Source organism: Procambarus clarkii, chromosome 2 (genome assembly GCF_040958095.1).
Source record: "Procambarus clarkii isolate CNS0578487 chromosome 2, FALCON_Pclarkii_2.0, whole genome shotgun sequence".
In the NCBI taxonomy this organism is placed as follows: Eukaryota; Metazoa; Arthropoda; class Malacostraca; order Decapoda; family Cambaridae; genus Procambarus; species Procambarus clarkii.
Genome location: NC_091151.1, coordinates 12,098,108 through 12,111,561, shown reverse-complemented (window position 1 = coordinate 12,111,561; position 13,454 = coordinate 12,098,108). Strand labels below are relative to the sequence as shown.

The 13,454-nt window shown below is 45.0% G+C and overlaps 1 protein-coding gene across 1 annotated transcript; it reads left to right on the top strand.

The window, feature by feature from the left end:
* Positions 1-10,646: 10,646 nt before the first annotated feature.
* On the top strand, positions 10,647-13,166 carry LOC138365707 (uncharacterized). The gene is made up of 2 exons (XM_069326204.1): positions 10,647-10,740; positions 12,883-13,166. The coding sequence occupies exons 1-2, from the start codon at positions 10,647-10,649 to the stop codon at positions 13,164-13,166; spliced, it is 378 nt and encodes a 125-aa protein (XP_069182305.1).
* Positions 13,167-13,454: the final 288 nt, after the last annotated feature.

Genomic DNA, 13,454 nt, shown 5'->3' with positions numbered 1-13,454 from the left:
CCCAAAAACACAGCACAATTATTTGCACATTATTGCACCACAATATAATCTTTGCCAACCTTTATTAGGTAGCAATTTAGGCTGTGATTGTGTTGAATTTGGCACAAGCATAGACTAAATATAGTTGTAGTTTCTTAAGTAGAAATTCTCACGACTAGGCTTGAGCTAGTTAGTGGCATATATATTATTCATTTTTGTGCTGACCCTATCAAGGGTGGGATTAACCATTTATTGTGTAATTATATTTTATTGCATATTTCTATGTATGTCTTTGAGTGTTACTGTAAGTCCACTACCCATCCGAGGCTGATTTAGAAGAGCTAAGCTGAGGAACACCTGTAGTGAGACCAAGGTACCACTCAAATCTTAGTTGCTTATTATTAGGTAGGCAGCTAACCTCTAAATGAGGTAAATTACAACTAGCTATATAAGCCCTATCAGGCTGTCAATAATTATACCTGCTCTACATCAAGGAGCAGACAACATAGCTATACCACTAGCTACATAAGCCCTATCAGGCTCAATTTACCGCAAGAATGAATCCTCTAGAAAGGAATGCAAGATTCTTGAGAACTCTTCAAGTTCGCCTAGGAGAACTGCTTATCAGATGTCATCACTGTGTAGAAACTGACCCAGGTGACGTCTACAGACTAGCAAGTTCCATAAGGAACGCTAACCAAAATTATGATCATATAAAGACTATAATCGAGTCCCACAGGAATTTACTCCAGGTCGGTCATACTGTCTCAGACCACTTACGTCTGACAGAATCTAATCTTGATAACTATGAACATAACGTTCAAACCAGGTTAGACCGATATAAGGAGGTGCTTGCGAGACAAGATATTTCCGAGTGGATAGAACAGATCATTAATAGACCTACACCCGAGTCAATACTCAGCTCAAATGAAATACTTGAGCTACCTCAAGATGAGGAGAATCCTCTAATCAATACTGATCACTACACAGGATCCGCAAATGAAGTTCAACCTTCATTTTCTAACCTCTCATCTAATACAGCTTCATGTGATGATTTGTTTACAGAGTCTGACCAATTTTCAGACAACTCTTCTCAATGTTCCCTGGATTCTATAAGTTCAATACATAAGGCTACTGAATTAACTAGCTTATCACCAGAACCCAGAGAAACAAGTGAAGCTGCAGATGAAACAAGTGAAGCTGCAATAATCAGTGAATCTGAACCAGAAAATGATGAAGCAAATGCTGCAACAGCAACTGAAGCTATAATTAAAGCTGAGGCTAAGCAAGAAGCCTTAAGCAACACAAGTAATGGTCACAATTGCTCACAACAGCCTTCTAAAGTAAGTGCTAACAACGAGAAGACTATTATAAACCTTGTGCACCAATTATTAAATTTATCTTCACCAGAACAATCAGTTGACTCTTTACAAGCATTTAGTTTCCAGCTTGAGTCACTGATAAATTCTTTCAGTAAAGAGGTGGATCACCCAACTACTGAGTGGATGACTAAAATTATCATCCAGAGAAAATTGTCTGGTGACACACTTAATAAATTATATGTATACCAGAATGGTAATACCCTGTCAATGCAGGATATATTTACAGGTTTGCGCAATATGAGCAATCATACAGCAGACCAGACAATTAATGCTAAATCTGAATGCACCAAAACTGTACCTACATCACTTTCCTTACCTGAAACTCCTAAAGTGACACTGTCACTGGGTAACAAAGGTGCTAATAATCAATGTAACAACAATCAGTCAAACACTGATTCATCAGTGAGGCCTAAGAGCCCCACAGGTGCTCCTAAGAGACCTAATAGTCCAAAGAGCACTCCCAAGAGCCTGTTAATGGTTCCCCAGAGTACACCAAGTACTCACAAGAGAATAAATAACAAGCAAATGCAAGCCACAAAACCATCACAACCTGCAGTTACTGTTTTACCTAAACCGGTAACCCCTAAACGAGCTGTAGGATGGGGAATGTGCTTGTTTTGCAATCAAAAACATTCTCAGTACAAATGTACTAATTACCCTAATAGAGACACAAGAGTCAGACGACTCAAACAGTTACATAAATGTACTAGGTGTCTCAAACCACATAATGTTAATAGCTGTGAAACCCCACTGAACACCTGCAATAGGTGTAGAGGGGGCAAGCATCATGCTGCACTGTGCAAATTAGTTAGGACAAATTATGTCAATCTTGAATAGGACGTAGAGAATCTACACCAGTACAGTGCTGCAAGGTGCGAGATGTGTACAGCGTAACTTCACAAGCATCTCAAGTGGATGCTGCTTTGCCTACTGCCCAACTTCAAGTGAAGAACAGAGGAGCCAAGATCACCACACGTGGACTATTTGATCAAGGTTCCCAGAGAACTTTCATTACTCAAAGGGCAGCAGAGGCACTTAATTTACAACCAATAGGACAGGTAAAATTAAACTTGTCAGGGTTCATGATAAATCGAGGAACCCATGAATACTCAGTAGTTCAACCGCTTGTACGACTAGGTAGTCATGCCGAGGCTGTCCAAGCCATTGTTGTAGATCAAATACCTTTAGACTTAAACATTAACGGTCTGGGGTACACAGCCCATTTCCTGCAGGAACGTGAAATTAATTTGGCTGACAACAAGTTAACGTCTGACCGCCTTAACAATGTAGATGTACTAGTAGGAGCCGACTACTATTACCAGTTCATAACTGGACATGTTAAACGATTGGGAATGAATATGCTCCAATCTGCAGGTGGCTACTTACTTACTGGTAAAGTTCTGAATGTGAACAAGCCTAAGCCTGCGAACAATAATAAATTAATCAGCAGTAAATCAATTCTCCAGCAGCAAGCTAAAAGGAGAAACACAGCTGAGTAATAAACTCAGATTGAATGTGGTGCAATTAGTATTCGCCGAGATGTTTCATAGCTCTCAGTGAAAACCAATGGTCCGTACTCAAACAAGTACAAGTGTCAGCGACCAAGCCATTGAATTCACTGCAGACCTAGAATTATTCTCGACAAGTAGTAATTGACCACACTCAGTCTTCCTAGGTAAATTGTAATGTTGGGCTAGAGAATCTAGTACTCCCTAGGTAATTAATAATGTTAGGCTAGAGAATCTAGCACTCGATGCCACTGGCATTTCCTGAATTTAGTAATACTATGAAGTCATCAAGCAACTTCAGTAATTACAAATTCACTAGGACCACTGGTCCACTATAGTTGCGCTTAAAGGTTTGCCAAGAAAACCTTCTTAATACCATGTTTTCTGCACTAAGAGTTAGTGATAAATACTTGCATCAATTTGTTTGAGTTGTTTTTCTTTCGTTTCTGCCTAATTAGTGTAGGAGCGCAACACGAACAAACTTGCAAACTTACCAATACGTAAGTGAATCTACAGAGAACTAATAACCCGTGAAACGTTTAGGTTGGGAAAATGTTACAAATGATCTTGAATAGGATTAATCGTAGCAGTAATTTAATTTCCAGCACTCTTAGGTTTCTCTTTGTTTAATGCATTATCGTTAAAGATCAGCATTGTTAATTAACATGCTTCATGAGCTTAATATAGCTCACCTTAGAATTAACGTAATAATTGAATGCTTCTTGTTCCCCATGCGCATACGAGCTCAATATTGCTCGCCATGACAATCGAACGCTTTAATGTTCCCCATGCCACGAGCACTGCTCGCCATGATAATTGAATGATGCAATACTCCACCTCATTAATTCGAGCTCACTGTAGCTCACCCTGTTAACTGTTAACGAGCTCACTGCAGCTCACCCTGTCAACACTGTTGACGAGTTCACTGTAACTCACCCTGTTAACCTTGTTAACGAGCTCACTGCAGCTCACCCTGTCAACACTGTTGACGAGTTCACTATAACTCACCCTGTTAACGAGCTCACTGCAGCTCACCCTGTCAACACTGTTGACGAGTTCACTGTAACTCACCCTGTTAACCCTGTTAACAAGCTCACTGCAGCTCACCCTGTCAACACTGTTGACGAGTTTACTAAAACTCACCTTGTTAACATGCTTAATGAGCTCAATATAGCTCCCAATGTTAATTCGAGTACATTTTTGCTCACAATTAGCTTAGTCCCTTACTTAGGTAGGTTAGAAATTCAAACCATTTATTTAGGTAGGTTTAGGGACTTTAGTTAGTGTCAACTGAGTACTAGCCTAATCTGTACTCACCATTAATTGCAGTTGACTATACTTATAGAGACTGATTTAATAAACTCAATTTCATGTAAAGGTTGATTTCGTATTAACAAGTTTACAGTGTCAAGCCTATGAGCTGCAATTCAATTAGCTCATAAATCAGAATGACTAGGCTACTAATCTCACTGTCGACTCAGAATTTTCCTTGATTTTAATGAATAAACTTTTCAGTTCTCTACTTTTCCATTATTTAGCTAGTTAGCAAATTAGTTGTACCATCAGTCAGAATGACTACTGCACGGCAGTGCACATTAAATTCAATTTCCTCATTTGAATTTGGGGTGATCGTGATGCTGCGTGATGTTATTGTCTAGTAACTCAATAGTTACAAGTCACAGCGACCCTAGACAGTGACCCTACTGTAGTGTCATAGTCTCCTTGATCTTAAATGACCAATAATACTTAACTGTATAATTATACAATAGTGTTATCAGTTCTTAGGAACTTATTCTGAGTTTACCTACGATTCAGCAGCTACGTAATACACCATTACATGTCACTGCGACCCTAGTTGTTGAGTTTATTGTGAGCTTTAGAGGGTTCCTGATTACCGATAACTTAATCATTTAATGTTTCAATATTTAATACATGTTTCCACTAAGGGAAACTACAAGCCTATTACAGCTCTGACCAAGAGTAATTCCTTTTACATCCAATTTAAACAAACATGATGATACTGTGGTGTGGTGTCAAGTAACAAACCATTACACGTCACTATGACCCAAGACATTCTCATCACAGTAGATTCTCAGTTGTTTAAATTGTGTGATTTTAAATCTTTAATTTTTGTGTAGGCTATAAGTAATTCATAATAACATGTTCCATTTAACCTGACAAATACGGGACATTCGTTATGTGTGTACTAACATACTAACATACTAATATACTAATATTAATCTCAACTTCGGGATAGGTGTCAGTACTCCACATTACACTACGACCCTAGAATCCTCCCCCCGGAGTTATGTTGGAAATTTCCAACACTAAATACAACACTGTTGTATTCTCATTAATTATTACTAATTCTACTAATCATTGTAGTGATAAAATTAACCCAACGTAGAGTTCACATGTACTAATAATTACATCTGTACAATAAGGCTAGAATTCTTACGTCACCCGACGCCAGTATTGCGTCAGATTCCATTGTAATAAACACATTTATATCCAATGTGTCTGAGAATTGAATTTGATTCTCTATAAACAAAGGTGTTCTGTGTGATAATTAATTACAGATAAACTGATCTCCAACTAAAGCCAAATAGAGCGTTTATAGTTATAGCTGTTATTTAGTCATTAAATTAACGTCACGCGTGAATGCCCTGGAGAGACTTTAATTCTTCTCCATTGTTCGTTTACTATCATAAAACGGGCAAATAATAATATTTAACTCCTCCAAATAATAAACCCGTCCTAACCCGAGCATTTCAAGCACAACTGCAAGAAATGATAATATCCATAATAAATAATTTGGGTAACAAACGCGGGACGCGGAGCTGGGCGGAGGGGACGCCAGTACACGAGGTGAAGCGTTCACGAGCAGACGCGTACACCAGGCAACGCGCTCACGAGGAGACGCCATTACCCAGCCATCAGGGTAGACGCCATCAAATCTCTAGAAGAAAGTCGCCACTGTGAGGTGTGAAGAACCTTTGCAGACAATACCTTCACTGGTGTCAGCGTCATTTACATAACAAGTCGAATGGTCAAGAGATTAATTTGATATTCGGCCAGAACCTGTTAAATTTGGTTCTATGTAACACCACGTGACCGGCCAGTGAAGCGCGTCAGTATCTAGGATAGGCTAGACCGGAACCTAGGACGCGACCTTCGGCAAGCCTTAACTTACACAGTGCCCATATTAGCTAAGTACCTTGATCCTTATTTGATGCATCATATAGGGGGTGGGTTTATAGCTGGGTAGCTTGTCGTGACGACGTGCGACAATAAAAACTACAGGTCATTATTTTCTCTTATGTTTAATCTCACTTTCTTGAACATAGATATCTAGTAGTTTAATTTGTTACTACTGAAACCAATTTGATTTACAGCGTGTGTGAAGAATTCTCCGAGCTGTCATTTCCCATGATAATCAACTCCCAGTGTTCCATGACGAGTCCAGGAGAATCAGAAGATGAGTCGTAACTAACTTCTGGGGAATCGTCATTAAGCTAAGATTCCTTTTGTATTCCTTGATTATTATCTGTACTTCTTTACATGCAGAACTCTGTTCATTGGATTAACATGTGTTTATTATACTTATTATTTCATGTTCGTAGTCTATGTTCTCTTTGAAGATAAAGATAATTACTCTATAAATATTCATAGGATTAGATTATTATACATTGGACTGGTGAACGAACCACACTAGTTCCTGGACGTATTGAGTTCCAGTAATACCCCCCCAATGTAGGTGTTTGAGGCTTTGATTCATTTAATTATACAGCCCATTAATTATTTCAGTGATCATATTCTCTAGTATTTTATCCATAGTTACTGGTTCATCTAGGAATTTTCTAATGATCATATTTTCTCAGTTTCCCTCTTTACTATAAAAGCATTTGGTCCTTCGTAATTGATTTTACTATATTAATATTTAAATAATTAGAGTCAAGCCCCAAATATTCCACACAGGCAGCTCCCGCCCCCACCCCCACCCACATGCCCACGAAGCCGCAGGTAGCCCCCCCCCCCCTCATATGCCCACGAAGCCGCAGGTAGCTCCCCCCCCCCCCACACACACACATGCCCACGACGCCGCAGGTAGCTCCCCCTCCCACACACACACATGCCCACGACGCCGCAGGTAGCTCCCCCCCCACACACACACATGCCCACGACGCCGTAGGTAGCTCCCCCTCCCACACACACACATGCCCACGACGCCGCAGGTAGCTCCCCCCCCCCACACACACACATGCCCACGACGCCGCAGGTAGCTCCCCCCCCCCCCACACACACACACATGCCCACGACGCCGCAGGTAGCTCCCCCTCCCACACACACACATGCCCACGACGCCGCAGGTAGCTCCCCCTCCCACACACACACATGCCCACGACGCCGCAGGTAGCTCCCCCCCCCCACACACACGCATGCCCACGACGCCGCAGGTAGCTCCCCCCCCACACACACGCATGCCCACGACGCAGCAGGTAGCTCTTCCCCCCCGACACATGCCCAGAACGCCGCAGGTAACATCCCCACATATGCCGACTACGCCGTAGGTAGCTTCCACCCCCTCCCCCACACACACATGCCCACGACGCCTCAGGTAGCTCACCCCCCCGACACATGCCCAGAACGCCGCAGGTAGCTCCTCCCCCCCCCCACACACACATGCCCAGAACGCCGCAGGTAGCTCCTTCCCCCCCTCATATGCCCACGACGCCGCAGGAAGCTCCTCCCCCCCCCACCCACAAATGCCCAGGACGCCGCAGGTAGCTCCCCCCCCCCCACCCACACATGCCCACGACGCCGCAGGTAGCTCCCCCTCCCCCACACACACATACCCACGACGCCGTAGGTAGCTCCTCCCCCCCCACCCACACATGCCCACGACGCCGCAGGTAGCACCCCCCCACACATGCCCACGACGCCACAGGTAGCACCACCCCACACATGCCCACGACGCCACAGGTAGCACCCCCCCACACATGCCCACGACGCCACAGGTAGCACCACCCCACACATGCCCACGACGCCGCAGGTAGCACCACCCCACACATGCCCACGACGCCACAGGTAGCACTATCCCACACATGCCCACGACGCCACAGGTAGCACAACCCCACACATGCCCACGACGCCACAGGTAGCACCACCCCACACATGCCCACGACGCCACAGGTAGCACCACCCCACACATGCCCACGACGCCACAGGTAGTACCACCCGGCACATGCCCACGACGCCGCAGGTAGCACGACCCCCCACATGCCCACGACGCCGCAGGTAGCACGACCCCCCACATGCCCACGACGCCACAGGTAGCACCACCCCACACATGCCCACGACGCCGCAGGTAGCACGACCCCCCACATGCCCACGACGCCACAGGTAGCACGACCCCACACATGCCCACGACGCCACAGGTAGTACCACCCGGCACATGCCCACGACGCCGCAGGTAGCACGACCCCCCACATGCCCACGACGCCACAGGTAGTACCACCCGGCACATGCCCACGACGCCGCAGGTAGCACGACCCCACACATGCCCACGACGCCACAGGTAGTACCACCCGGCACATGCCCACGGCGCCGCAGGTAGCACGACCCCACACATGCCCACGACGCCGCAGGTACACACGTAACTCTCCCGAGGCCAGGTGCTCATATATAACTCACTCCACAGTCATTATTTTTCAGCAAACTATCTAAATTACTTCTGCTTGCGTATTAATTAACTATCTTCTACTATGTTTCAGGCAGTTCCGGTCACATAGTGCCCCTCCCGCCCTATCTTCCCTTCCGTAAATCCTTCATCAGTGAAACCATATATACGAAAATTTGTTTTTTATTACACTTATACACATATATTGGGTCTTTCCTTCACCTTCATTCAAGCGCTCCGGTATTGTAGTAAATTATCCAATATCTCGCTTGTTATACCCATTCATCCACGTGCTCACTTCAGTCATATCAACCCTTAATCTTCGCCCTTATTGAGAATGTAAATTAAGCTTTTTCAAACTATCTTCATATGGAAGGTTTCTTATTTGCCGGATTAACTTTATCGTCCTACGCAGTTCGCTCTCTAGACAATTTATGTCCATTCCATAGTGGGGCGACCAAGCCTGAACTGTATATTATAAATGGGGCCTAACAAGAGCAAGATATAGCTGAAGAATAATACCAGGTGTGTTATTACTAACGCTTTGAAATATGAATCTCCATGTCCTATATATGCCTTATTTAGAACATATATGCAATGAGTTTTGGCTTTAAATGCTTATTAATCATAACTACCATATCCCTTTCACAATCTCAACACCATCTAGCTCATATTTCGTAACTATCATTATTACCTTGCCTCAAAACCCAGAAAGTCTTTCCAGCCTTTCAGAGTTTTGGTCGTTAACATTAAATTTGTGATGACAAATATTTTATGGTGAGTTAGAATCAATACGATGGTAGAGATGATATAATGATGAAGGTGCAGTCAGGTCGGGGAGATGGTGAGTGTGTTTGGTGAACACACATCTAACGTGGCATTTCACAGGCAAGTCTTCACAGAAACATCGAATCAAAGTGTTTATACTAGGCGAGTCCTGTTTAAATCATCTCCCTTTCACCCATATACACTTCCAATGTTCCTGAAGCCCCTTATTCAGTTGATCTTAATTATGCAAGCTGGCACCCCATTACACTGATTATTGGACGGGAATTTGGAATTTCGATAATTAGAGAATTCCATAGCCTTGATATTTTATACTATCTGAGGAAGCCTGGAGATAGTATATCTGAGGAAATAGGTCTCACGGGAAGCCTGATCCCGTGAGACCTATTTTTTTAAATACGAGAAAAAAGGGGTGATTATAATTGATTGATTAAAAAAAGTGATTATAATTACTCTTAAAATATTGAATATATTCTGGAAACTCAGTGTTGAACCGGATTAAGAAATTGGTACAATTTGGCTTTCCTAAACTTGTTGGGCCTATGGAGTTTACTTTATATTAAAAACCTTAGGACCTGTTTATTTTTGTAGTCACCTATCATTTAAACTTATATTATTTGTTATTTTATCGGTTCGGTTGATGATGTGGTTTAGTGTGCATACATGTACTATCTATGGTGGCGTCATCTGGTACTCATAACATCCATGTTCTCCCTATGTCTTCATCTGGTACTCATAACATCCATGTACTCCCTATGTCGTCATCTGGTACTCACAACACCCATGTACTACCTATCATGTCGTCATCTGGTACTCACAACACCCATGTACTACCTATCATGTCGTCATCTGGTACTCACAACACCCATGTACTACCTATCATGTCGTCATCTGGTACTCACAACACCCATGTACTACCTATCATGTCGTCATCTGGTACTCACAACACCCATGTACTACCTATCATGTCGTCATCTGGTACTCACAACATACTGTGAGGCAAGAGTCTACTCTCCTCGTGAATGTGAGATACGCTGCGTCTAGGACCCGTATGAGGGCAGAACTCATGCCAGACTGATATTATCTGAACTATTCTAATAATAACTACTGTATGTCTCATTGAATCCAACTCTCTTAAGTAGCTTTCTCAACGAGTGCTGCTTCCTAGCAGGCAATTACCTTCCTTAAGTCAACCTTCAAATCTATCGTTTCTCCCTTCCATTTCCTTCCCATCTCCCTCTTCCCGTGCCTTTCAAACTTCCCCTCTCATCCCCACTGGTCGAGAAAATCAGTCTAAAGTTGACTAAGAAGATGGAGCACTGTGGCTTCGTGGTGGCCTCAAAGACTCCAATTACTGACAAAGACGCTCGAGTTGGCCCCGGCAGACGCAAGAAAAGCGGCCCAAGTAAGTGAAGGAGAAGAAGTCGCTCCTGCGCTGGTCGACTTGGGGGAAGAGTCGTTCGAGTGCCACTCATGACAGGAGGAGCAGCCTCATCTTGCCCGGGTTGAGTGCTCAAGGTTGAGGTTCTTTCCGTCCATGTTACTCTTTTTGTCATTGTTGCATTTCTGTCCTTACTGGCATATCCTTATTATATACAAAGGATATGCAAAGCGTCAATTATATTACGCTTGGATTATTTTTGTTAGTATTATTGTGACTTTTTGTTAGTATTATTGTGACGCCCTGAGTGGATGGCTGGGTGTCCAGGCTGGGGCGATAAGGGGAATGAGTTCCTTGCACCATTGTGGGAGAATAGACGATGCAGTAGGAATGCATCGTCAAGGACTGAATATGAACTGAACTATATAGAACTGAATAGACGATGCTGTTGAAAAGGGGGAGCACTGCTGGGGATGGTGCACCCATCCTGTACTGTCCTCCAGTGCTGCCCTGGTAGGTGGTATTCCTTGATTCCAGGCTTCAGACTTTTATAACAACTGATGCATGGATGACGACACGACCCTTCTTACCTAGGCTCATGGAGTGGGCGACCGGGCCCCTTGAGTCGGACTGTACTGGAAGACTGGACTCTGTTGCCCCCGCTACATTGGGCCCAGACCGGACTACTCCCCCCCCCTTCCGCTCCCCTCCCTCCTCTGTGTTAGGGTCGAGCCCCAAGAATCCTGTGGTGACCACCTCGTCCTCTAGCACGGCTCCATCTCTCGGTGTAACTGCTGCGTCCCTCTCTTTCTAGAGGTTCTCACCTCCATCCCCGTTACGGCCGCTCTCGCACTCTCCCTTCCCATACTAATTCTTATCATGCCTTGTTTGGTCCTGGTATGTGGACTTTGACCTCCATCATTTAGATTCTACTCCTCCTGATGATTTTTCCCTCCATAGGCACCTTGTTGATTCAGTAAATGCCTCTGTTACTTTCAACCCCACCCATCTCGGTACACGTGTCATTGCTGCTCCTTCTCAGGATGCAGCTACTCGCTTGACTGTCTTATCCTGTCTTGGCGTAACCCCTGTTCGGGTCTCCAAGAATGCTCGGTTAAATGAAAGTGTTGGCACTATTCTCCTCCCGCACCATGTTGGAACTGGTGTTAGGAATCTAAAGGACTGCCATGAAGATACCAAGCATATCCTCGAAGCCCAGAGCCATTCTGTCCTACAGGTGGACACGTTTACTTGTCTCCCTCGTGGTCGTCGCCGTCAGCGTTTTCGGGTTGTGAAAATTACCATTGATGGTAGGACCCTTCTGCCTTCTCTCATTCTTGCTGGTGTCAGATGCTCCGATTAGGAGTACATTCCCTCTCCTCGGCTCTGTAATAAGTGCTGGAAGTTTGGGCATGGTGCCCTCCGATGCTCCAGTACTGTTTCTCTCTGTCCTATGTGTGGGGACGAAGGTCACTCTAAGTCGGAGTGCACTTCTCCCCAGGCTCGCTGCCTCAATTCCGGTGAGGCTCACCCCTACCTTCTCCCATGGGTGTATACATTACAAGCTTGAGGCAGCCATCCTCAGCTTGCAGTACCGGGAACGTTTGACTTTTTCCTGAGGCGAGGCACCAAGTTCACCGTCTCCCCCCTATCGCTGGCGTCTCTTATGCTCGCGTGTTGAGCTCTTCCTCTCCTCGTCCTTCCCACCATCCTCAGTCTCACAACCGTTTCCAGGCCTTGGAATCTGATATGCCCACCGCCTCTTTCCCTGTTCTTTTATGTTCTGTCCCAAAGGGTCCCCCTCCTAGCTCTCTGTCTGGGAGTTCCCCTTCTTTCTACCCAGCCTGTCATGTCTCCTGTGTCTTATTTCTCATCTCCCTCTAATCCTCCTCCCCATCCTTCTCCATCTCTTAGCTCTCCATGCCGCCTGTTTGTGTGGGCTGATATCCATCAATCTCCCAGCGATCATCGTGTTCTTCGCTCTCGTTCTTCTTCTCCTGTTGAGAAGCTTGAGTCTATTGCCCAGTACGTTGCTGCTGGAACAACTGTCTCTTTGAGTCAGAATCGTAAGCCTGGCTCATCTCCTTTCTCCTCCCCGGCCGGTAAGAAGGCTTCGCTTTCTTCCTCGCCCCCCTACCTCTGAGTCTTTCGCTCCATCCTCTCCAGTATCGGTGGTCGAGCCCCCTGTTCCTGCTTTGGAGGTTTCTTTGGCCCCCGCTTACCTCTCGGTTGCTGCTCTTGCTAAGGTGCGCTCCCCAGTTTCTGCCCCTCCTCCTCCGAATGTCCTTGTCCCTCGGTTATCTCCTCCTCCTCCTCCTCCTCCTCCTCCTCCGGACCCTGCTCGTCCGCCTCTGGTCTGTCCTGCTCCCTTCCCTCCATCCTTACTCAGTTTACCCATGACCCATAATCCTGACTTCGCTGACCCTGATCCCAATCCTGAACTTCTTTAAGATGCTGTGTTCCTTTTAATCTTTGTTTCTTCATTGTTTTCTTTTGTTGTCCTTTCTCATTTTGTCGATGTCATGTCTTTCTTCAATGGAATATACGTATATAAAACGCTAATTTCTATGAATTCTAACTTCTGATTTCACAGTTCCCCCCCCCCCCCCTTTGTGTCTGTCTCCAGGAGCTAATGCTTATTGCTCGTCCTTGTCGCTTCCATGGCTATTCCTTTCTCTCCCCTCCCCCCCCCCCTAAGCTTTTGCAGGGGAGCCCATAACTCTACTGCTCCCTTGATT

Excerpts from the sequence above, each read along its gene's own strand:
- LOC138365707 (XM_069326204.1), top strand. The coding sequence starts at position 10,647 with ATGGAGCACTGTGGCTTCGTGGTGGCCTCAAAGACTCCAATTACTGAC. Across the intron at positions 10,741-12,882 it reads ACGCAAGAAAAGCGGCCCAA|TATCGGTGGTCGAGCCCCCT; the intron begins GTAAGTGAAGGA and ends CATCCTCTCCAG.